Below are 22,241 nucleotides of genomic sequence, written 5' to 3'. Positions count from 1 at the left end.
AGTATAAAAATAATAAATTTAGCCTTTTTCATATTTTATAAGATTTTATTTTATGGAAATATATATTATTAGTAAGTTCTCAATATTAATTATATTTCTATTATATGCAGTAGCTAGTATACTAGAAACCTAGATCCTGAGGTTAAGTATTTACTCTTTTGTGATGGCGACATGTGATAAGTGTGGTTGGAATCTTGTAAGTTTGATTGTAGTCTATGTTGTAACGCAAGGTTTTAAAGGAGGCTTTCAGGGGGAGATATAGCAGTACTTGAGACGTGATGGCTTTGTAAAAGCCCAAACACCCTAGCTCTTAGCTCTTGTCTTTATCCTTCTTTTATTATTATTACTACTGAGACTTCTACCTACTCTGCTTCATGCTTTATGTTTACTCTGGTAAATGTTTCATGCCCACATATGTCTTATTAGGTATCAGTGCCTTAGATAGACCGCCCTGCGAAAACTCGATTAAACCTGTCATCATAATACTCTCAGTTAAAATATTGTTTAATGAGTTTAATATAAATCTATATTATTATATTACTGGACCTTTTATTCACGATTGTGAGGCTGACCCAAATCCACTTTGAATACGGAGCTCAAAGATATGCAGATTCTCTCAGCCATATATTTCCCATAGTTTCATCCAAGGCACCTTTGTCAAAGCAGGGACTTACCAAGACCTGCTTTTGCCTTTTCAGCTTTCATTTGACCACCTCCCATGTCAGGCAATGTGCCCGTGCATATGGTTTCGGAACTTGGCCTATTGATCCTTCTAATGCAACGCTCTGTTGGTTGTTGTGCTGTTGGTTGTGTTTTGTCCCACTTCTATATGCAACTAGGCAAATCAGGAAGCGCTTTGACAGTTCAGATAGGCAGCTGAGATCGGATTCAACATTCTCATTGATGATTTAAAGGTGAAGATTGAACTTGAAATGTCAATCATTCATAAGCCTACCAGTCCGAGTCGTATTCGTTGCCATTCCTGCTCGTGGGAGAAGTTTGAAGATGTGTTGGTCGACCCTCGTCTGGGAAACAAACCCGGATCACGAGTTCACAACCCCAGCATGATCATTTGCAGCCCGGGCCACAACTAGACTTCATATGGACTGCTACTGCAAAACGACTGGGTACGCAGTCCTGATTCATTTGGTTATCTATGACGAGGTTGGCTCGGATACCCGGATGATCGAATACATATATCTTTGGCATCCACTCCCCGTCCAGAAGTAACAACTTCCCCTCCAGATGTGTCCACCTTAAAATTCCGAGTCTATGATCATAACTGAAGCCAGGCCCGGAGAGTAGGCGATCCGATATCGGGAATCTTGCTTGGTCAAACTGGGCAATTATTCCCTCATACGATGTCTTTTCTCGTGAAACTCGGCCTGATATTTTCTCTACTCGCGAGCTGGGCGTCATGCTTCACCAAATTTATACGCCCCCAAGAGAGGGACCCAGATCAAGAAGCCGACCAGGACATGACGAAAAATAACCACTATGACGATGGAGAAACCATCCCGATCGTATTTAACACGAACATTAAAAAGGTTGACATCTATGTGTGGCAAGTTCTAGGCGATGGAAAGAATACGCACTCGCTATTGAAAAGTAGGAGGAACTCGTCCCTTATGTTTATTGTTTTGCTAATTGAGCCGCCTAGGCGATGGTAAATCGGATCCTGATGGTTGGAAGGCTCAGTACGATATCTCCAACGTGACCGAGAACAAGGAGGATTGCATTTATTGGTTTTCGATAATTGACAGCAAATATCGCGGGACACTAGCGACATCTCAATACGTAAATGTCAGCGCGCCGAAAGCCGTGGAGACGAAAACTGTCACTGTGTCCATGGCATCGCCAACTCTCACCATGGAGACAACTAAAAGCACGACGGGTGCGTCCTCAAGCAAAGAAGAGAGTTCTATATCGGAGCCTAGTTCGAAATCTGGATTATCCCGAGGTGAAATTGCAGGTGTAGCAGTCGGCGCCACAATTGGAGGCCTATTGATTCTTGGGGGTATTGGATGGATGGTTTGGAGAAGACGGGCGAGAAGGAAAAATGATGCGGTGTTGGCAGAGCTTCCTGGAAATTACAACCAAGACCAGCCTTACTCCGAGAGACCGAAGAGTGAGCTACCTGCTGAGCCTGTGGTTTTTCCTTCAGAGAGTCCTAGAAGCCCTCCTAGAATCTACGAAGCACCATAATGGGAAAAAACAAGAGGAAAGATTAGTATAAGACCCTGATGCTGACAGCAAGCTGTCATCCTAGGCAGGGCAAAGCCGCTTTAAATCAGTATGCTTAACCTTTTTAATACCAGCAGAATCATAGAACCCCTTCATAATATCAGTGATCACAGTAAATGATATTAGGATGACCGACAATATGTTACTCAACGAGTTTGATCATATCTACAAATCTGTGGCCAGAGGGAATACATTCTTTGTTCTTCACTGATATGTTTGGGCCAAAGAGCTTTCTTTCTGAGGCTCCCTTGGTCTATCCCGCTGAGATATCGATAACATTTACACAAATCTGATTGTTTGTCACATCAATCAAATAATCGGAGAAGCACAATGGAAGTCACTCGATAAGCGTAATCGGTGATAAGATATTGATTGTGTAGCTTGCTACGGTGTACGAAGACAGATAACGAAAGCGGATTTATCCTCGGAGCAGATAAGAGAGATAGGCGACCGCCGCGACCCGCTCTAACGATGGACCTCAGATAGTGATATAAAAGACAAACAAATCCCCTCCACTTCATTTGAACAACAGACTGAATACCAAGCTTTGTCACAGGATTGCTACAGATCTTCTTCAAGCACAACCATCGCAATGGCTTCTCAAATAACAGTCACTCCCATCCCTGCACCCGCCGAGTCAAGCATTGACTTTGGTGCCATCGTCTCAAACGTTGACGTTGAAAACATCAGTGGTAAGATATGATAAGCATATTTCGTGAATGATTAAAACAACGCATAGTGGGAGAATACCCGTAAAATCGGTAACCTCCTCTGGTAAGACACGCCTCACATCAACAATGAGCCCAAGCTGACTGTTTCTAGATGCCGACTTTGACGTAATCCGTGAAGCACTCTTCACCCATCAAGTTCTCGTCTTCAAGAACCAGGACCATCTCTCTCCCAAGGCTCAATATGAGATTACCCAGCGTTTCGATCCTGAAGCTGCGGGCTCTTATGGCCATGGAAAGACCATTGACGCAAAGCGCTCAATCCTCCATCCTGATCTCAAGACCATCCCTCATCAACCTCAAGTCCAGGTCATCGGCAATGGGTTCGTTGAGGAGTATGAAGGACTGAAGAACATCCAGCTTCGACATCCTCACCATCGCACATTCCACGCCACCACTATCCCTGATGAGAAAGATCTAGACTTCACTAGGTTCTACAGATGGCACATCGACGCCGCTCTGTACGGCCTCGCTCCTCCAGTGGTGACATCACTACTCGCCGTTCGTGTTCCGGGAGGTCGTAAACAGACTCTCGTCTATGATGACGGATCCAATGAGGAGTTGACCGTCCCGCTTGGTACAACAGCCTTTGTGTCAGGCTACGCCATGTACGACCGGCTTTCGCCTGAGGATAAGGAGTTTGTGCGTACCACAAAGGTTGAGTACGCCCCGCATCCATATGTTTGGATGAGTGGCGCAAAGTCCCGCTCCGACGGTCTGGGCTTGGTCTCTGAGGGAAAAGAAATTCCTACTGAGAACCTCCCGCAAGTTGAGGAGGATAAGATCCAGATCCTTCCCATGTGTTGGCGCAACCCTGTTACCGGCCGTTTAGCTCTTCAGGTTCATCCCTCTGCTGTTCGAAAGCTACACCTCGCGGATGGCACTGTGATCGATGATCTTACTGCGGTTCGTGAGCGGGTCCACGAACTTCAGCGTCCTGGTATTGCTCCTGAACGAGTGTATCCTCATGATTGGGAGCAAGGAGATTTTGTTCTCTTTCATAACCGGGGGTTGATCCATTCAGTGGTTGGTGCTTTTACGGAAGATGAGGTTAGATTGTTCCGACAGTGTAATATTGCTGGTAGTAAGTTGCCTGAAGGGCCAGTGCCTGTTGCAGCCGGTGCTTAGATGATGCATGGTAGCTTGATGAGAGACGAAAGTAAAGGGTTGATAGATGTACGTGGTGATTTTAATAATATTCCATTTGCTCTCCTGCCAACCTTTCCTGAATCCAAGTATATAATATTAATATCAGCATATTCATTTGTTGGATACAGGTGAGTGTTTATACTGCCTGAAAGTGTATTCAATATAAGATTTTGGTTTTAATAAGTTGCCTTGATTTATCTTGCTGAGATATTGATAAGTTTACACAACTTCTAAGTTCTGCGTGGCGATTATAAGCTCTTTGCTACAGGTCTCGACTACAAATAACACATCTAGCTCAGAATTTAGATACTATACCACAATGCCTCAACAGTTGCTACAGCAATAATACTTAAAATAAACCTGGATTATGGCTCTTTTGCCCCCCTTGAAGAGGTATAAAATGCTCAATAGCCGCAGGCGATGGGTCTGTACTCCAGAGTACCTTCTCTAATTTTATCCAGCCTCCACCATCAACATAAATCCTTTCTCTCAATCGATCTTATCAAGCATCAGCCATCTTCATCATCCCTGAAGCTTTCCAAGATCCCCAAAGGTCAATATGTTTTGTATATCTGACGAAAGTTTAACCAAAGGTGAGCACTCTCGACAATTGAGGCCTTTCATACCTCTGACCCTATCGCAGTCTTTTTCTATACCTCTTTGGTACATCTAAGTCTGCTCGTGACTCTTCCACATCTCAATGGCCATTTCTTTCCCAGTTTCGACGATTCGCAGTCGATTCACAAGATGCTTTCATCTAAGTATAACTTAGCGGTCTTGTCATTTCTCTCCTTCTTGAACGGGGCAGTTCTTGTTGTCTGGGGTACCCAGGAGAGTACTCCTGAGTCTTTCAGGCTCCAGTTCTTGGTTGTGGGATGGGTTACACTGTTTGTTTGGTTCATCATACAGTTTGTTTTTGTTGTAACGCTTCCGGAAAGTTCAAGGCCGAAACGAAACTAAGCCAAACATGGCTTCAGTCGGGATTAGCTAGCTGGGCTACTTGAGAAAGAGGTTCAAAGTGGTAAATAGTTAAGTGGCAGGCTCCTTGCTACTTGACACGAGTAAAAACTAAGTTCTGTGTGGTGATTATAAGCTTGAGCCACAGGTCTCAACTGCAAATAAACACGAGTAAAAACAAGTTTATGGAGAAGAGATATTCCTTTCCGCCGTCCAATCTATCAAGACTGACCCATCCAGTGTTTAATCTCCGATATTCCATCCCTAAACAATAAGTCTGCGTAGAATTCATGAAACTTGAATAAAACCCGTGGCCTCAGGGGCTTGTTTTGCATAGGATTGCAAGTCATGGACTCATAATGAATCTGCACAGTTTCTTCGTTCTTCTCTTCTTTCGTTCTCACAACCACGAATCTGTGAACTCCGGCAAACACATCACTGTCACTTCCAAATCCAAAGTCGATATGACTTTCAGTGCGATTTGGTGCAATTTTGACACCGACTTGAGTCTCCAGAGCTTGAAAGACACCGTATAGAATTGTGTTGACCGGAGGTAAGGAAACCTCCGGGAGTTCTGTGCATGACCACAACTTTCTCGGAGCTGGTCCTGATTCTGTTCATTTTGTTAAACACTGAACCACACAGAGGGAAAGGATAGACTCACTTGAAAAGTTGACAAGCGTCAGGCCAAGAGTTGAAAGTGCAACTCGCTCCGGTCTAATCACAGCACCTCCAAAATATCCTTTGACGAACTTTGCCAACAGCATTTCATCAGATACGTCGCGATGTTGAGCTGGGATGTCGAGTGTGATGTATCGAGAGTCAGAGTCGTATATGTGCTGTTTCGCGTTGACGACCTCGCTAACAGACCTCGACTTCTGAAACTTCTCTGGTACGGTATTGAACCGCGTTATCAGATTCCGATCAACTTTTGACACGCGTTTCTGAACGGAATAGCCGTAGACACCGCCAGCAGTGACTACAGCAACAAATGATGTTGCCAATATTTTCCGAGTTAGACCTTGTAGTGCCATCGTAGACTCGTAGTAAAGACGTAATTACCATCAGCAATGACTGAATCGCATGATCGAGATAATTCTCTCTATTTAATACTGACAACGAATTGACTCATCGTATAGATGCGAAAACTCGTGATTGATGCATGGACCGGCTGACCTAGCGGCATGTCCTGATAGCTGACCTGAGTCCGGTTCTACCCGTATTGGCAACGCCGAGCATCAGCTTTGGGGATAGCTTCGGCTTCGCCTCTGGAGAATCGGAGTAGAGTTGAGCCGACTCTGAAGGAAGCGGCGCGACATATATGATATGACGGGAAGTTCGTTGTTCCGCTCATTGTTTTGTCGCGAAAATGCATGGTTTCTTGGCTTCAATTGCGAACAAATGTCATTGGTGGTTACATCGTGGAAGAAAGTTCACCAGGGTTGATTTAAGGTTCGCTGGCCAATAGTTATCACTTGGGATGTCATTATACGGATATAAAAATTATTAGAAGAGTGTATTGTTTGAAACAACATAGCGAAAGAGATTGTGACGCCTTGCCCTGGTCTTGAATGATGTTGACTTTAGCTCAAATCGATCTCAGAATTCTTTGCAACCCCATCTTTATGAAATGAAAAGCTCTAATTAATAACATTACTCCCTTGTTCTAGCTTGCTCCTCCTGTTATCAAGCCACAGCAAAGCACTTGTAGAATCAACGTCCAAACATTATATGACGCGGTGTTTAACTCCTGTCTTGCCTTTTTCTCCTGCTGAGCCGTCTTTGGCAAATTCTTCTTGTCTTTCTTCGCCATTGTGATAAATTGATCTTAAAGACTATTTCGTGGTTAGGCCTTTCCAATGAAAGATCTTATTCTTCGGATACGTACGGGTCTTTAAAGTGTCACAGTCATGAAAACAGTGTGGATATTCGAGCTAATATCGAGGTCTTGGTATACTAGAATCATTAGGGGATAGGATTCTGTCAAAGCAAGATTCCTGGTGGATTTAACTGTTTTCTCAAGCGAAGGAATGTGGCTGAGTTGGTGCTTACACCGGGTTTACCATTGGTGATAAGAAGGGGCGCAGTCAATCCTTCAAGGCAAGGAATGTCAGTTCAGATTACATTATCATGACGTTGTCAGATCTGATAACACTGGCACTCGCCTAGCATTGTCAGATCATCGGCCAATCAGGGGCTCAAGCGAGTTGCAGAATGCAATAGGTCCAACAGAAATCAATACTCTACTAATCTAGCTACCTCAAAACTCTATATCTCTTAAATGAAACATAGGACAAAGAAAGAAATACTCAATCAGAAGCTCAACTAAACTCAAGGTCCAATCCTTAAGCCTGACGCTTCTGCTTACCACACTTAGCGAGACACTCATCAACCTTGATACCAACGACAGTAGGAATAGAAGCCCTGATCTTCTCAATATCCTCACCATCAACAGCCTCTCCCAAGAGACGAATAACAGCATCTTCCTTGATAGAGAACAGTCCAGGTGCAACACCAGCAAAACCGCCATCCTCAGAGGCGAAAGCAGCAATGGCGTTGGCGGGCTCGCAGTCAGGGTTGACCTGGTAGTGCTTAGTTCCCTGGTAGAAGATGGTAGCTTGGCCAGCGCTGATTTCGTTACGGATGACGCGAGGCTTTCCTTCAGCGTCGAGGACACCGGCTTCGGGAACGGCTTCGGTGTAGACGCGGCCGGACATGACGGCAAAGAGCTCGGAAGCTCGGGGGTGAGTGTGAAGCATGATCATAGAGCAGCCTGTATACAATTAGTATCCAAGGTTCAGAAGTAAGAAGTATGAGCATGTACCTGGAATTTGAGCGGAAGCCAGACTGACGCCAGAGCCTGTGAGAGCAGGGAAAGTCTGGCTGTTAGCCATAGCACTGGGAGTGCTATTGAAGCTGAAGAGGAAGTCGTTGTCGTCGGGGAGGAGACTATAGCGATCGATGAAGCTATCGCAGGAGTTAAGAGCCATCCAGATTGAGAGTTCGAGCTCGTAGCTTACGTATCGGCGAGTCGCAGCTTGGTAGTCAAGCTGACCTCGGAGGTCTTGCCCTGCGGAGCTGCAGCCGCAAATGAGGAACAGGCCAAGAAGGCGGTGGTAGCGGAGAGAACGGCGTTGGAGAACATTTTGATGATGTTGCGATTGATGTTGTTCAGAGAATGCGAGGTCGCGAAGGTTGTGGTGTTATTGGGAGTGGGGTGTGAGGATGTTGAGCGACTGTTGCTTGATCGGACTATCTTCAACGAGAACATAAACTTGTTTATATACTTCAAACGCTCACATATAAATGTATGGATTCCGAACTAATCACTGCCCTCCTCATGGCGTATCATGGTCCTCCATAGCCGGACACTACCAGCCCTATCTGCCTGTACGCAACTAACATGGAGATCACTAGCTAGCTCAATGTTGTTAAATTAAGCTTGATCTCGGCGTAAACGCCAAACTTCTGGAAGGCTAGTTTCTCAATTGTCGATAATGCCGCGGTGGATTTGGTTGGCGTATGTCGTGGGTATGCCTGGGCGTACTGGCGTATTCCGGCGTATTTGAGCGTACCTGCTAAGGGGCGATGCAACGGCGGATATGTATGCGACTAGGAGCTTGAGGCGCATGATACTATAGATGATCTTCATAGAGCATGTAGTTAATTATTACAAATCTTGAGATGCAACGTAAGCTAATGGCGGACTCAACAGCCTTGCTCTTGAGCGTACTCGAACTTAGCCGCTCGGCTACGGGACCCCGATACCACCACCACCATTCCAAATTGATGATGTTGCAGCCTAGCTTGACATTATATCGGAGATATGCAATTGTCATTGTAGAGTGGTATCTTGATGAGTTGTTTGTGAAGTTGAGAGATCACAATATGGCGACCATTTAACTTATATAACCTAGATCATCTCCTCACTAACAACGACAAGGCAATCCAGCATATTGTACGTCTCATCACAATGCCCAAACTCAACTTTAAGAGAGCTGTTACTCTTCTCTGGTCCACTTCCTATGCTGTAGCACAAAACCCCTTCCCAGACACTACCACCTGCGACAAGACATGCCAGGCCCGAGCCCTCAACGCATCCTCTTGGATCTCAGAGCAACAATCTGACCCGACATTCTCCTTCTACAATACACCTCCGAACTTCTCAAGCGAAATTTCCCCCGGTGTTGTTCTCAAGACAGAAGATGTCACTGACCTGGATAACTACGTCGTCCCCAGCGGTCTGACCATGTCGCGAATCATCTACACCACCGAAGACCTTGATGGAAAGGTCATTCCCGCTTCTGCCTATGTCCTCTGGCCTTATTCTCCCTTTCCAACAGGTCCCGTCTCTACCAAGAAGGGCTTACCCATGGTTGCTTGGGCTCATGGGACGACTGGTACCTTCAAACCCTGCGCGCCTAGTACCTACAGAGCTTTGCAGTACCACTTTCAAGTTCCTTTCGCTCTGGCACTTCAGGGCATTGCAGTTGTTGCGCCCGACTATGCTGGTCTTGGTGTATCTGAGTTGCCTAACGGAGATGCCATTCCTCATTCCTGGATCACAGCGCCGGCTCACGCGAATGATGTTGCTTTTGCTGTGACGGCAGCTAGATCAGCATTCCCGGATCTTCTGAGTCCTGAGGGTCCTTTTGTCGCTATGGGTCACTCGCAGGGTGGCGGAACGTCTGTAAGTTATTGTCCCTACATACAGCGCATTCCATGGGCTCAGTGGCTCATGGGCGCGGCCTACTGCCATCAAGTACGGAAGCTAACTATGCTCTCTAGTGGGCTTTCGCAGAAAGACAAGCCAAGATACCTCTCAAAGGCTACAAAGGCACAGTCTCCATAGCGCCTGTAACCCGAATCCTCGATGACTATGCCTACTGGACTGAGAACTCGATCGCATCACCCGGTCTACTTGCACAATCCGCAGTCATTGACTCAATTTCCAAGGTTTACCCTAAGTACAATTACACAGGCTTCACACCTACAGGCTATGATCGCTGGCACAATGTGGTTGCCAAGGTCAAAGGATGCTTCCCTGTATTGGCATTGGTGACAAGGGATCTCGCCCCTTCTGACATCGTGAAGTCCGGCTGGTATAAAGATCCTACAGCTAAGAAGTGGGCGGATCGAGTCGCTGTGGGACGGAAGCCTTTCGCTGGACCATTACTCGTTATTAATGGTGCAGATGACCATGTCGTTCGTCCCGAGGGTATTGATGCAGCTGTCAAGGACACCTGCGATTTGGTCAAGAAGGCTGGCAATAAGGAAACCCTTGAACATGCCACCTTTTCTGGTATGGATCACTTCTCTGCCATTCAGGCTAGCCAAATGAAGTGGATGGACTGGATCAAGAGTAGACTTTCTGGTGAGACTCTTGAGAAGGGTTGTTCTGGGGAACTTGTCGAGGGGCTGAGGACCAATGACACTGTTCATACACTGGGTCCGAACTTCTTCTTGTCGTACTTTGATACGGCAGAGAGTTGGAAGTATAGCCTCTGATGGAATGCAGCGGGTGGATATTAGATGTTTCAATAGTTTCGAGACCGTTGCTTTCGTTAACTGAACTTGGATAAGTCCTGTACTGAATACGAGGAACTGGCGCCACATCGTGAGAAGCAGGTTGACAGGTTGGAATGTTCTTATGAAGAGAATTACAACAGATGAGATAGAGAACAAATACAATAGATCATACAATATCACATGGCCGCATGCCTCAAATACTTCCCTCCCACATATCCCTCAGCTGTATCAACAAACAATTTCCTCCCCTTGACATACGACACCATGAATGAGAACAACTTCCAGTTCCCAATTTGACCCGTCGCATACTTCTTTCCCAGTGACACAAAGATCATCTTCTTATTCGCAGGCTGATACGGCTTTATATCCGTTGTCCCAGTCAAAGTCGCATCTAGAGCTGTCGCCAAGTGAATGATCTGATTGTCCGTGATGGTCAATTGCTTGGGATCAATGTTACCCACATCACCAATGCCCCATATGTTCTTTGTCCCAGCGACTCTCATCTTTTCATCAAGCCTGATGTTTCCACTAGAGTCTAAGAATGATGGCGGCACGAAGGAGGTGTTGAGTTTGATGCCGTGGAGAGGGAGATAGAGATCTGTTGTGAGGGTGCTTCCATTGGACAAGTGCACTCCTGTCCGTTGGCCGCTTTCGCTCTTCTTTGCTTTTGTGACACGCGCATTGTGGATGAGTTTGACCCCAAGGGTCTTAAGGTCTCTTGTAATTGATGTGCGAACTGAGTCAAGGGCCCCTTCCAACGGTTGCTCACCACTAATAACAAGGGTGATGCTCTTGGAAAAGCCGTATCTTGCAGCCAATTCCCCAGCGACTTCAGTTCCAGTAGCGCCGCCACCGGCGATTACTATTGACTTTGAGTCTTCGACTTGGCTTTGCAATTGCTTCCATGCTGAGATAGTCTCTTGATGCGTTCCAACAGGCTTCAGTGGAAGATCACTAGCCAGCCGAGACCCTGTCGCAACGACCAGCTCATCATACACAATCTCGCGCCTGGTATTCTCATTAGAGATTAAATGTACAGTGTTGGATCCAGCATCGAATCCATCTGCTTTTCCAAGGAGGAACTCAAAGTTCTCAGGAGGGTATTGATCGAAGCCGGGCTTGATTGGTAGGAAGAGCTGTTCATCTGCAATGGCGTCCGGTATTATCCCACGAGTAGCAGCAACGTTCCAAAAGAAGTGGCTGTTTGGTGAGACGAGAACGACTTTGAGATCAAGAACTTTGGGAAGGGTGTGTTTGAGAAGCTTATGGGCGAGTGGAAGACCAGCCCATCCAGCACCGAGAATGATTACGGTTTTTGTCATGATGGCGGGTGATGCTATTCGAATGACATGGAGGCAAAGTAGAAGTGAATACATTAGCTGACTATCTGCAATACTGTAATCTCATTTATATAAATATATAGATGCTCGGTGTCGGTGATGGGCGTACGTTGGTGTTGAGAATGAGCATATCCGGGGTACATCCTTTGCACTACGAATTATTAGCTGTTTGATGTACTTTTGTTAGCATTACCCGCTCCTTCGCACTCGGTGGTGGATGCTCCGGTGACAGGGATCACGACCGAACGCCGTGTCCGAAGACGATCCCCGATCCTTCGGCTCCCCTCATCAACAGCTTCAGTAAGCAGACCATACCCAGCCCATTCTATCAATTGAGCCTCAACCACAGTGAATTGGTTGTTTCCGTCTCCTGTTATCCCAATATCTACCTGTTACCACCCTATACCTCTGTGTCTCTGTCGGAGCTTATAACCCCCGATGGACCGATCACTATCTTCATCCCATCATGAGGTCACAACCAACCTCAAAATCTGGAGCTGTGTAACCTGTCGTCGTCGCAAGATCCGCTGCGACAGAAAAGACCCATGCAGCAACTGTATAAAAAACAAAATCGACTGCCATTTCCCCGTAACAGGCCGCATACCAAGACGAACCCGTGATGCCAAGACTCCCGCTCAGAAACAATCTGAATTACTCAGTCGTCTTCGTCGTCTCGAGTCAGTCGTCACTGAACTCGCGGCGCAGGTTGAGGATGGAAATGGGGCCAAGAGTATGGGTCAGATAACAGTGGATAAGGAGCCTACAGAGTCTTCGAGGGCTACGTCATCTGGCAGTTTGGATCATCAGACTTCGGAGTTTGATGAGGATTTTGGTAGACTTGTTGTTGACAAGGACGGTGGGCTACACGTTGGAAATCGCTTTTGGACTGTATTCTGCAGTGAGGTTAGTATATTTCACCCTGGCATTGATGGGATAACTAACAAGTGATAGGTCGACAATATACTTCAAGCTGTACACGACGTTGCAGATTACTCTGAATCGTCAAGTAACTCAATCATGACAGAGCCTACCACTAATGGGGCTTCGGCTCCTCTCAGTCATCTAGGCTTTGTCTTTGGCAGCGCAGACTTCGCAAAAGCATTAGATGGGCTCAACCCCATGCCCTCTCAAATGCTCTTCATATGGCAAACATATGTCGAAAATGTTGATCCTTTCATTAAGGTGCTTCATACCCCATCGATTGAGAACATCATAAAACAATTAAAAGCCAACTTTAGCTCTTGTGGTCACAATGTAGAAGCCCTGTTGTTTGCGATATGCTTAGCGGCCATTGCGTCCATGGACGAAGAGACAGTCTCCTTCAACTTCAACACACCCAGAGAACAGCTCCTGCAGCGGTATCAATTTGGTACTGAACAAGCACTCGCCCGTGCCAACTTTCTCACCACAAGAGACATCATTGTCCTTCAAGCCCTGGTCATATATCTATCGCTGCTACCAAACATTGGGGCTCAAGATAGGATATGGCCATTGACAGGTTTGCTCCTAAGACTAGCAAAGTCAGTGGGCCTTCATCGCGAGGACGACTCAAATCAATACAATCAGCTTGAGAGGGAGATCAGACGTCGACTCTGGTGGCACATCTGCTTCATCGATTCCAGTAGCCGACGAGCTGACGCTCAAGACCTGTCAATCACCCCGGCGTCCTTCAGCACAGGGCTTCCTACGAACTCAAACGATGTCGATCTGGATAGCTCAACCACTCAGATCCCAAATCCGAATCAAGGATCAGCAGGCGTGACACTCTGTCTCATCCGCTGCGAGCTGTGGTATCTCGCACAAGCCATCCGCGCCGATACAACCGACTCTCTAGAGACTCGTCTCGGTCTCTTCAACGCCCTGAGACAAAAGGTCGAGAAGACGTACTTTCAGCATCTACAGCCCGACCAACCATGGGACTCCTTCATCAGGACGATGGCAACGCTGTTCTTTGCAAAGGTTGAACTAGTCATTCGACGACGATCCAAAACTCTCCCTGCAGCGGATGAGCTATTGAACCCGTCTATCACAGTCATCAAAGCGGTTCAGTCTCTCAAATCAGAGCCCGTGTGGGAAAAGTGGCGCTGGCAGCTACAAGGACAAATGCCATGGCATGCAATGGGTGTATACCTCCGTCAGGCTTCTCGACTCCCTTGGACACGAGAACTAGAAGAAGCATGGGGTTCGACTACAGCATTGAAAGAAGGAGTCACAGAGGACGTGGAGACGGGGCCACTGTGGAAGTCTCTAATGCAGTTATACTCAAGAGCGGAGAAGCATCGTGAAAAGGAGCTTAAGCGTCAAGGAGCCAATGCCCAACATACCCGAGAGAAGGGAGATCGCGTGAACTCTGATGTCCAGCAAATGCTCGACAACGCCAAGAACATGTCAAACGAGATCCCTGTTAACCATCCTTTAATCGACACGTCGACATTTGACTCGTCTCTGCATATTTCTCCGCCAGCAGACAATGGCGCTCTCTCCGTGGAACGTCTGTCAACGAGTCTAGGTACAGCGACTGATGATCTCCCTTCATGGGTTGAAGCAGGAGGTGACATGAACTTTGGTCAGGGTCAGAATTTCGGAAACTCGTCGTCTAATGGGAACACTGATGGCGTGGATTGGGAGGCTTTGATGGATCTAGATGAGACGTGGAATTGGGACTTTCTGTAGAGCACAACAGATTCCTTGGCCGGGCTACACTGAACAGTATTATTCATTCAGCCTTTAGACACTTTCACGTATACGAAAATAATCATTACCTACGTCCTCTTTGCATTCCTTGCATACGCCCATAACGAAAACGATTCCACTCAACTTGCCGAATTCCGGCCTTTCCTTGCGATGCATTCCCATCTTTGATAGAAGGCCACAAAGGATGCTATTCGCATGTAGCTTAGATGTTGTTAAGCTCACTTATTAAAAGCAAATATTACAGCGTTATCGACTCCTTAATGTCCCTAGTTCGTTGCTTTTACGAGTCGTATAATGAACCGTCGTCGGTGACATTCCGCGATTCACATACCCAGCTCGTCCCACTACAAGCACTATTGAATGTGAGGGTATGTCTCTCTTCCGAGTATAAGCATTTCTTTTGTCAATATGCGGCAACTCGGCACTCGACTGTGGACTCGGTAAGGTTCTACGTAGAGCAGCTATGTATCCCTTGACTTGAATGATCAACAGTGCTTGTCATACATCATCATTTAACAGTCGAACGGACAAAGGTCATGCAACGTAAAATACAAGCAATTAAGAACATCTCTAGTGTATGATCTGCTGCCAGGAACAAAGGCGTTCCTGGATCCTTTAGTCAGATCTCAACAGCCTTAACTCCATCAAAGTTACAACGTCGATATTCACATATCCAGGAACGACCCTCCACGCCCTATGGAACACCGGCACATTCGTCTATTACGTTTCGCAAGGTCCCAGAACTATTCAGGGTCTCGAACAAATAGTGCCAGTGTAATGCGAAAGTGACACTCCTATTCACAGCGTTGCTAATACCCCAGCTTCGTATTACGGCAACCGGAACGTCTAGCCCTGCAAGGGTTCGACCTTCTGGACCTCGAGTATCGTGACGGGCCAGGGGGCCCCCGGCTAACGGCAACGACTTCAACGTTTGTCAAGGGAGTGTGGCTGATCGTATACGGTAGTCAATTGCGTCGAGTCAAACGAAGACCGGTAGCTGAATCCTCAGCTGCTGAGCCTCAGCAGGGAGATGGCCCGCTGTCACAGGGCCGAGAACTCGGTAAGTGATGTGCAGAATATCTGAAATGGGTCTATACGAAGGCATCCCTTCGCACCATGTGGTTCTGAAGCTTGACACAATATCCGCCTATACGGATCAATATGCCGCCTTATCCCCGGGACGTGGCAATGAAGTCTACATCATTCCATAAGAAGAGACTCAGAATAGCATCCAACTTCGTAATGATGGATACGGTCATATTTCGGCAGCCGGCAGTGACGGCGGGATAGTCTCAATAGTTTACGATACCATATGACTTAACGGGAGTAGTAGTGGGACTAGTGGGCAAAGTGTCGTATAGCAAGTCATGATGTGACTCCAAGACTCGGCCGAAAGTTAATACGAGGAATTGAAGGGTCGGTTTGTCTCGGCGGTTATAATTATCCTGTCAAGCAGTCATGTCTCGTTTCGTCTTGGAATGTCTTGGCATGATGAACAATGACGAATTTGAGACTCAATACCACGCGTACGGGCTACATATCCGTACAATCGGTTCAGCGTTTGCCGTCCCTTTGGAATGACTCAGAACGCCTCTGCCGGTTTCCCAGCGAACAAAGCAAACAATGATGCAAGTATCTAGTGGTTGAACCAGATCTGACAAGATATTCCCATGGAAACGTTTGATTGAAAAAGTCTGTTTCTTTCGCTCCCGCCGTTGGTGGTCACACCAGATCTGCTCATCCTCCAATAGAAAGGCCAAGATATTTCTAGATGCTGCAAACAATGGCGATTCGAGATAAATAAAGATACGAACCAACTGATAGGAGGGTCAGGCGTCAACGTTACTGGACAGGCTAGACAGGCTATATGCAAGCCACGCGAAGTTGCCAGGGCAGAATGCCACCCCGAGTTTAAAAATCCTTATCCGCGCAAATGCAACACAACAGAGTGTCATTATCAAGAGGGCATAACTGCATATGCATAAATCGCTGTACACCGCTTCAGACATAGCGCGATCGGGCATTTGCACGTCCCCCCGTGCCAAGTCGCAGATGCCAAGAAGCCATTGCAGATTAGGTGCTCAGTCGACAAGTTTCACAATAACGGCTGCCAATTTGAGTCCCTGCTAGCATCTTTGAACAATCGCAACAATCACACCGAGATTTCAACTCTGATCGTCTTCGATAGAAATTTCTAACGCTAATATCAAGCGCAACGCGCGATCGGACGATAAGGCTATTGGATTGGACTGGATAACCCATGAACCAACTGCAGGGAAAAGGGGGCGACGGGTAAATTGGGGGCGGACCGCTGTTTAATGAAAAGAGGCACGGAAACGAATTAGTGGAACTTCTTCAGTGGACCGGACAGTAAGTTTCTTGGTAAGAAGATATTTAGTGCGCGTCTCAGCTTTGAAGAGCCGGGCTCTGTGTCACTTTTGGTGCCGAGACAAGACAAAGACAAGACAAGGGCAGTATGAGACGAAGAGTGATCGTCGAGGCTCAAACATACGCAGTCATACCGCAATTACTCGAGCTCAAGGGAAGCCTTGTTTTTTTTTTCTCTGGATCGCATCAACTCATCCTTGCAGAATATGACCATGCTGGGTATGTCTCCTGAATATCGCGGGAATGAATGGATGTTGAAGTGACATGGAAGGATTGGGATTGTCATCTTTTACGAAACGCCCTAGATCTGCAGGATTTCAGATTACTTCCGTAGTAAGCAATTGGGTAAGATGAGGGAATTGGCGTTTCTCCAGCCGTTATTTGGTTCGGTATGGCTTTGGGTAGTCTTGCGTAGTGTCTTTTTTTCTTTCCGACGCTTGTTGAGGGATTTGAGTATTGATCATCGATTCTTGAGCCTTGACTTCGATGCTTCGAGAAAGAACCGCAGCCTGGGCTACCAACCAATGCAACCTTAATCTGACAAACACTTTCTTAGATGTCGAAGTCAATCGTGGTTGCGCATACCGTAGAATGGCTCTGCTTGAACTTATATACGGCTTTGGATATCTTGAGGCTTGAAGCTCTATTGAGTTTTGTTGATAATTGAACTGAATTGAAGTATCGATTCACATGGCGTCAAACACGAGTTCTTACTGGCCTAGCGAGGTCTCTAATCTTGAAGATCCAATGTGGCTTGCCGATTCTGAAGCCACGTTCTATTTGGGGTTCTGTTTCAAGCCTCCGACGCGATGTGTGTCACTGTGGAGAGATGAATTGAAGAACAATTGAGGCGATGCAAAAAATGAGGCAATTGCGAGGAATAGTTCGCATTGCATTCCGAGTAAGCGTCTTTGTTAAGCATGTTCGCCTGGCAAATGTCTTGTCTTGTCTTGTCTTGTCTTGTCTTGTCTTGTCTTGCTTGCACTGTAGTCTTCTCCTTAGCAGGGAAACCCTTAAGTTTGATGCAAAAGTTTGATGCAGGCTAATACCAAGCTTTTTTCTGTGGTAGGTCGCGGGAGCCTCCTACGCCTGCCCAGCCCCTGACGAGTCTGGACGGATCCCCCGTAGAAACGCCCCTGAGCATCTCATCAATTGGATGGCAGCCAAGAGATCCTTCAGCGTGGAAAAGGCGGAAAAGCCCAGCGTTTTTAATCGCTGGGGCTTTTGTCGCTTTTGGGTTCAATTGGGGTCGACTACTGAAGCCACATGTGTTTTTAAAAGGGGCGGGAAGAGTAGAGATAACCGCTCGAGAGAGTAAGCACAAGGATGGATTGAGGCGTAAATTCAGTTGCAATCATTTCCTTTCTTACACTGTTCTGACGAGAATGAGAGTTTATGGTAACGAGGCCCCGCTTGCGCGTCACGTTAACCCCCTATCTCTCCCAGTCTAAGTCCAGGTCCAAGCAGGTCCAAGCAAGTCCGTCCAACCAGCCGCCACTAAGACTAAACTTAACTTATCTTTTGGCCTTCCTTTCTTCTGCCTTAAGGCTTATCCCCCCAGGAACCCCCCTCCTGTCCAACCTTTTCCTTGCTTGTCCCTCCCCGTCCCCTCGTAGCAAAAAAAATCTCTTGGCTCATTCAAGACTTTTTGACCTACATCGCCGGACTCGTTCTTTTTTTCCCGCCGGTCGAGGGTTGTGATGATTTGATATTTCTCTCCTTCAACATCCATCCACTCGTTGCAATTTTACATCCAACCGAGACTGTACAGGTACAGACAAAGGCTCAATCTCACATCACATAATGGCTGTCGCTCTTCCGAGGCGATTTTACTCGCTGCTCTGGGTCGCAATCCTCCTTGCGCTCGTCGTCTTCTTCATCTTCCTCCGCGAAGACACCTGGTCTTCAATTCCTCGACCTCCCAGCGGCTGGAAGATTCCTTTCACCACAGACGATGGCGTCCTTTCATCATGGATGGGTGGTAGCAAGAAGAAGGGTAAGGACCCCAACGAGCCTCTGCGCATCATGCTCGTAGAGTCCTCGGGCACACACGACGAGGTCGCCGCTGCTCTCATGCACGCTTTCGGAGATCAGGAGGGCTCCCAGCTCGACGTGTACTTCGCCAACCAGCGCTTCAACATGCAGGGTATCATGGCCAACTTCACCCTCGCTGCCAACGTCACCATCAACAAGTGGGACAAGTTCGCCAACGATGTCACCGAGAACCCCCCGCACATTCTCGTATCTACCACATGCGAGTTCGACCTCGACCGTGGCACCGATCCTATCGTCAACCTCCTCAAGAGCGCAAACACCCATCTCTTCTGCACAATCCACCACGCTGATCGATGGGCCCAGGGCAAGTACGTCCAGGCCGTTCGAAGCTGGGCAGAGCACGAGCGCGTGGACTTTGTTGGTCTGAGTCAGCACACCATTGACTTCTTCCTCAACGACACTATTCCCAAGTGGCACACAGCCGCCAACCTCACCACTCGCGTCATTCCGCCGGTGTTCCCCGTCCACATTCCCGACCCTGATCTCGAGCCCGGTATTTCTCTGTCTCTTCAGGGCGATTACTCCTCTGGCCGACGTGACTACAACGGTATCTTCAACCACCTTGGTAGCGTCATCCGAAAGGCCGGCGAGCAAGCCGAGGGCCACACCCCTCAGAACGTCAGCCTCCACGTCATCGGACACGGTACTCCTCCAGAGGTTCCCGACCATGTTAAGGACCACGTCTACTTCGATCAGGGCCTTTCTTATCCCGACTTCTATACATTGATATCCAAGTCTTTCGCCCTTCTTCCCGCGTTTGCCTCCGAGACATACTTCGACCGCAAGGCTTCTTCAACAATTCCCGCAGCTTTGATCGCAGGAGCCCCCATCGTTGCGACAGAGGAGCTGCTCAAGGCTTACTCTTACATGCCCCGAGAGGCTACCTGGGTCGCCCGGCCCGGTGAGGGCGAGATGGACGTTATTGAGCGAGTGATTGATGACCGAGACGGTTTTCTTAAGCGAAGGCAGGCCGTGAGGGATTTTACCAAGTCCCTATTGGAACAGAACCAAGCCAACACAAAGGCCTGGATCAACGAGGCTTTCGAAAAGTATAACCGCAACTAAAGACAATTAGATATGATTTATTGGGATTTTTGCACTTTTTTTATTTGTACATTACGCGGCACCATTTCACATGATCGGGAATCAGGATGAGCGGCTCTATGTTTCCAGAGTTTTTTGAACCATGCATGAACATTCTTAATATACGGTTTCTTAGTACATTGAAAATACAATCACGAAATACCACTTACATGAAGTTTTCTTCCAACATTCCAGTGATGTCAGTTTTCAACATGTCTCCATTTAATTTACAGCGGGTGGCTGGCGGGAGTCTCATAACGAGCCGCAATTCTCCGGCTCCCTTCCGTGAGGCCATCGAATCGAATCCGGCATTTGGAGCATGAGAAAAGAAAGTAGTGAATCATTATCCCAGAAAACCGGTTGGTAGAGCACCACCAATAGAAAACGTAAGATATTTCCAAGGAATAGGTAAGCTTAAAAAGCTGTCCCGTCTTGGCTCTGCAAGATCAGATGAACAATGTCTTTCTTCAGTTTCTCTTACGTGTACACTCTTCACTGCGGAGCTCGGAAAGTTTGATATAAACGTGTATTTTTTATCTTCAAGCTTCTCTCCCTCGTTGCGCACTGCTGAGGGAGAAAATAAGGGCTAAACTGGATACCCCAGATTACATAGTAAATCGTCTCTATGTCTAAGGTGTATAGAATCTGAAAAAAGCAAGTATGCCGAAAACCTGATCATCCAAACACCTGTCGTCATGATGAAGCCCGCCATACCCAAGAATAATAAAAGAAAAAGGAAATGGTATGTTATTTTATCTCATGGCCAGCAAGAGAAAGCAAAGATCTTATGACTTGAGATCTTTTGCTTCCTTGCTGTCCACCATTTCAGCTCGGCCCTCCTCTTCGCGAGGAAGAAGCTGGTAGCTGCCAGCGGCCTTTTTGGCCTGCTGGTATCGGTCTCGGGCCCAGCCGTAGAGGGCACTTCCGGTAAGAATAAGAGCCATGCTGCCGGCGCGGTCGGCAGTCAAGATCTCGCCGAGCAGAACAACGGCGAGAGAGCTCTGGGCGACACCTCGAGCGGCGGTGACAATCATATGGGTGGTCGGGCTAGTGACCTCGATTTGCATAAAGGTAGCGATAGTGAGGAGGAAGGCTGAGACACCGGTCAAACAGGCGGAGCTGAGGAACTGGCGGGCGACATCCATGGACTCGACGGTGAAAAGGCTGCTCATAGTGCTCATCTCTCCAGAAAGAGGGAAGAGAGGAATATAGAAAAGGACGGCCATACAGTTGGACATCCAGACCATCTGCCACATACCCTCCTGGCTCTTGCCGAGGAATCGCTTGACGACAACGGACTCGACGGCAGTGGTGAAACTAGATCCAACACCGAGGAGAACACCCTTGCCGGAGGTAAGCATCTGGCTGTAGTCGGCCATCATTCCGGTTCCGAAACCAGCCATGACCATGGCGCAGCCGACGAGAGAGATTGGAGGGTAGTAAGGACGAGGTCGGAGAACCAGCAGAGACAGGAAGAGAGTAAATGGTAGTAGAAGACCACGAGCGATCTGGTAGACGGAGGCGTTAACCGAGGCGAGGCAGTACGTCTTGGCCAAGATTCCAATGAGACGCGCGACCGTGAGGGGTAAAAGAGCAATCCAAGCCTAAGATTATATGTTAGACTTTCTTGAAGAGAAGAGACATTGAGTTGTGTCACTTACATTGAGTGGTCTATACAGCTTGACCCATCCTGTAGCAACTCCAATAATTGTGAGTAGTACTACTTGTATCGTTGTCTGGAGAGCAAGCAATGTGACGGGGGCCTCAACACCATTGAGGGCCGACTTAGATAGAATAGTGCTCCAGATAGCACATGATGAATGGAAGAGCACCACCAGGGCGACTCTCATCCGTGAAGGCGGGGGGCGGTTCTCGACCTGAGGTTGTTCGGCGGCAGCCATTGTGACAAAAGATATTAAGGTTTATGTGGACAAGATATGTGTAGAACCAACAACAACCAAAATAGTACGAATCTAATGTAAGGTAATGAAACGAAAATGGATATGAAAGAGTAGGAAGAATACGAAAGAAGAGAGTAGAGTAGTAATAGAGGAAAACAACAAGCAAGTCAGTC

The 22,241-nt window shown here is 47.3% G+C and overlaps 9 protein-coding genes across 9 annotated transcripts; 5 read left to right on the top strand and 4 right to left on the bottom strand.

The window, feature by feature from the left end:
• Positions 1-1,361: 1,361 nt before the first annotated feature.
• Positions 1,362-2,205, top strand: BKA55DRAFT_691928 (uncharacterized protein; the record flags this gene model as incomplete). Its single annotated transcript, XM_046199692.1, has 2 exons — positions 1,362-1,608; positions 1,661-2,205. 2 exons carry the CDS (start codon positions 1,362-1,364, stop codon positions 2,203-2,205), a joined length of 792 nt encoding a protein of 263 aa, XP_046047338.1.
• A 519-nt stretch (positions 2,206-2,724) lies between these two features.
• Positions 2,725-4,503, top strand: BKA55DRAFT_573133 (uncharacterized protein). Its single transcript, XM_046193185.1, has 2 exons — positions 2,725-2,936; positions 3,067-4,503. The coding sequence occupies exons 1-2, from the start codon at positions 2,837-2,839 to the stop codon at positions 4,098-4,100; spliced, it is 1,134 nt and encodes a 377-aa protein (XP_046047337.1). The 5' UTR covers positions 2,725-2,836; the 3' UTR covers positions 4,101-4,503.
• Positions 4,504-5,299: 796 nt separating this feature from the next.
• Positions 5,300-6,112, bottom strand: BKA55DRAFT_691926 (uncharacterized protein; the record flags this gene model as incomplete). Its single annotated transcript, XM_046199691.1, has 2 exons — positions 5,300-5,691; positions 5,743-6,112. 2 exons carry the CDS (start codon positions 6,110-6,112, stop codon positions 5,300-5,302), a joined length of 762 nt encoding a protein of 253 aa, XP_046047336.1.
• A 1,311-nt stretch (positions 6,113-7,423) lies between these two features.
• BKA55DRAFT_691925 (RmlC-like cupin domain-containing protein) lies at positions 7,424-8,223 on the bottom strand (the record flags this gene model as incomplete). Its single annotated transcript, XM_046199690.1, has 3 exons — positions 7,424-7,851; positions 7,903-8,045; positions 8,099-8,223. 3 exons carry the CDS (start codon positions 8,221-8,223, stop codon positions 7,424-7,426), a joined length of 696 nt encoding a protein of 231 aa, XP_046047335.1.
• Positions 8,224-9,051: 828 nt separating this feature from the next.
• Positions 9,052-10,586, top strand: BKA55DRAFT_595323 (Alpha/Beta hydrolase protein; the record flags this gene model as incomplete). The annotated part of the gene is made up of 2 exons (XM_046195788.1): positions 9,052-9,768; positions 9,867-10,586. The coding sequence occupies 2 exons, from the start codon at positions 9,052-9,054 to the stop codon at positions 10,584-10,586; spliced, it is 1,437 nt and encodes a 478-aa protein (XP_046047334.1).
• A 197-nt stretch (positions 10,587-10,783) lies between these two features.
• BKA55DRAFT_516577 (uncharacterized protein) lies at positions 10,784-11,929 on the bottom strand (the record flags this gene model as incomplete). The annotated part of the gene is made up of 1 exon (XM_046188095.1): positions 10,784-11,929. The coding sequence occupies one exon, from the start codon at positions 11,927-11,929 to the stop codon at positions 10,784-10,786; it is 1,146 nt and encodes a 381-aa protein (XP_046047333.1).
• Positions 11,930-12,247: 318 nt separating this feature from the next.
• Positions 12,248-14,710, top strand: BKA55DRAFT_739700 (fungal-specific transcription factor domain-containing protein). The gene is made up of 2 exons (XM_046201428.1): positions 12,248-12,850; positions 12,899-14,710. Exons 1-2 carry the CDS (start codon positions 12,386-12,388, stop codon positions 14,618-14,620), a joined length of 2,187 nt encoding a protein of 728 aa, XP_046047332.1. The 5' UTR covers positions 12,248-12,385; the 3' UTR covers positions 14,621-14,710.
• Positions 14,711-18,407: 3,697 nt separating this feature from the next.
• Positions 18,408-20,336, top strand: BKA55DRAFT_573126 (uncharacterized protein). Its single transcript, XM_046193184.1, has one exon. The coding sequence runs from the start codon at positions 18,833-18,835 to the stop codon at positions 20,147-20,149; it is 1,317 nt and encodes a 438-aa protein (XP_046047331.1). The 5' UTR covers positions 18,408-18,832; the 3' UTR covers positions 20,150-20,336.
• A 616-nt stretch (positions 20,337-20,952) lies between these two features.
• Positions 20,953-22,068, bottom strand: BKA55DRAFT_691920 (uncharacterized protein; the record flags this gene model as incomplete). The annotated part of the gene is made up of 2 exons (XM_046199689.1): positions 20,953-21,771; positions 21,829-22,068. The coding sequence occupies 2 exons, from the start codon at positions 22,066-22,068 to the stop codon at positions 20,953-20,955; spliced, it is 1,059 nt and encodes a 352-aa protein (XP_046047330.1).
• Between the last annotated feature and the right edge of the window lie 173 nt (positions 22,069-22,241).

Source organism: Fusarium redolens, assembly GCF_020744475.1.
Source record: "Fusarium redolens strain MPI-CAGE-AT-0023 chromosome Unknown BKA55scaffold_11, whole genome shotgun sequence".
Classification (NCBI taxonomy): Eukaryota; Fungi; Ascomycota; class Sordariomycetes; order Hypocreales; family Nectriaceae; genus Fusarium; species Fusarium redolens.
This window is presented reverse-complemented; position numbering and strand designations above follow the sequence as displayed.

Coding starts and splice junctions, on each gene's coding strand:
- BKA55DRAFT_573133 (XM_046193185.1), top strand. CDS start 2,837: ATGGCTTCTCAAATAACAGTCACTCCCATCCCTGCACCCGCCGAGTCA. Junction 2,937..3,066: donor TGACGTTGAAAACATCAGTG/GTAAGATATGAT, acceptor GACTGTTTCTAG/ATGCCGACTTTGACGTAATC.
- BKA55DRAFT_573126 (XM_046193184.1), top strand. CDS start 18,833: ATGGCTGTCGCTCTTCCGAGGCGATTTTACTCGCTGCTCTGGGTCGCA.
- BKA55DRAFT_739700 (XM_046201428.1), top strand. CDS start 12,386: ATGGACCGATCACTATCTTCATCCCATCATGAGGTCACAACCAACCTC. Junction 12,851..12,898: donor GGACTGTATTCTGCAGTGAG/GTTAGTATATTT, acceptor AACAAGTGATAG/GTCGACAATATACTTCAAGC.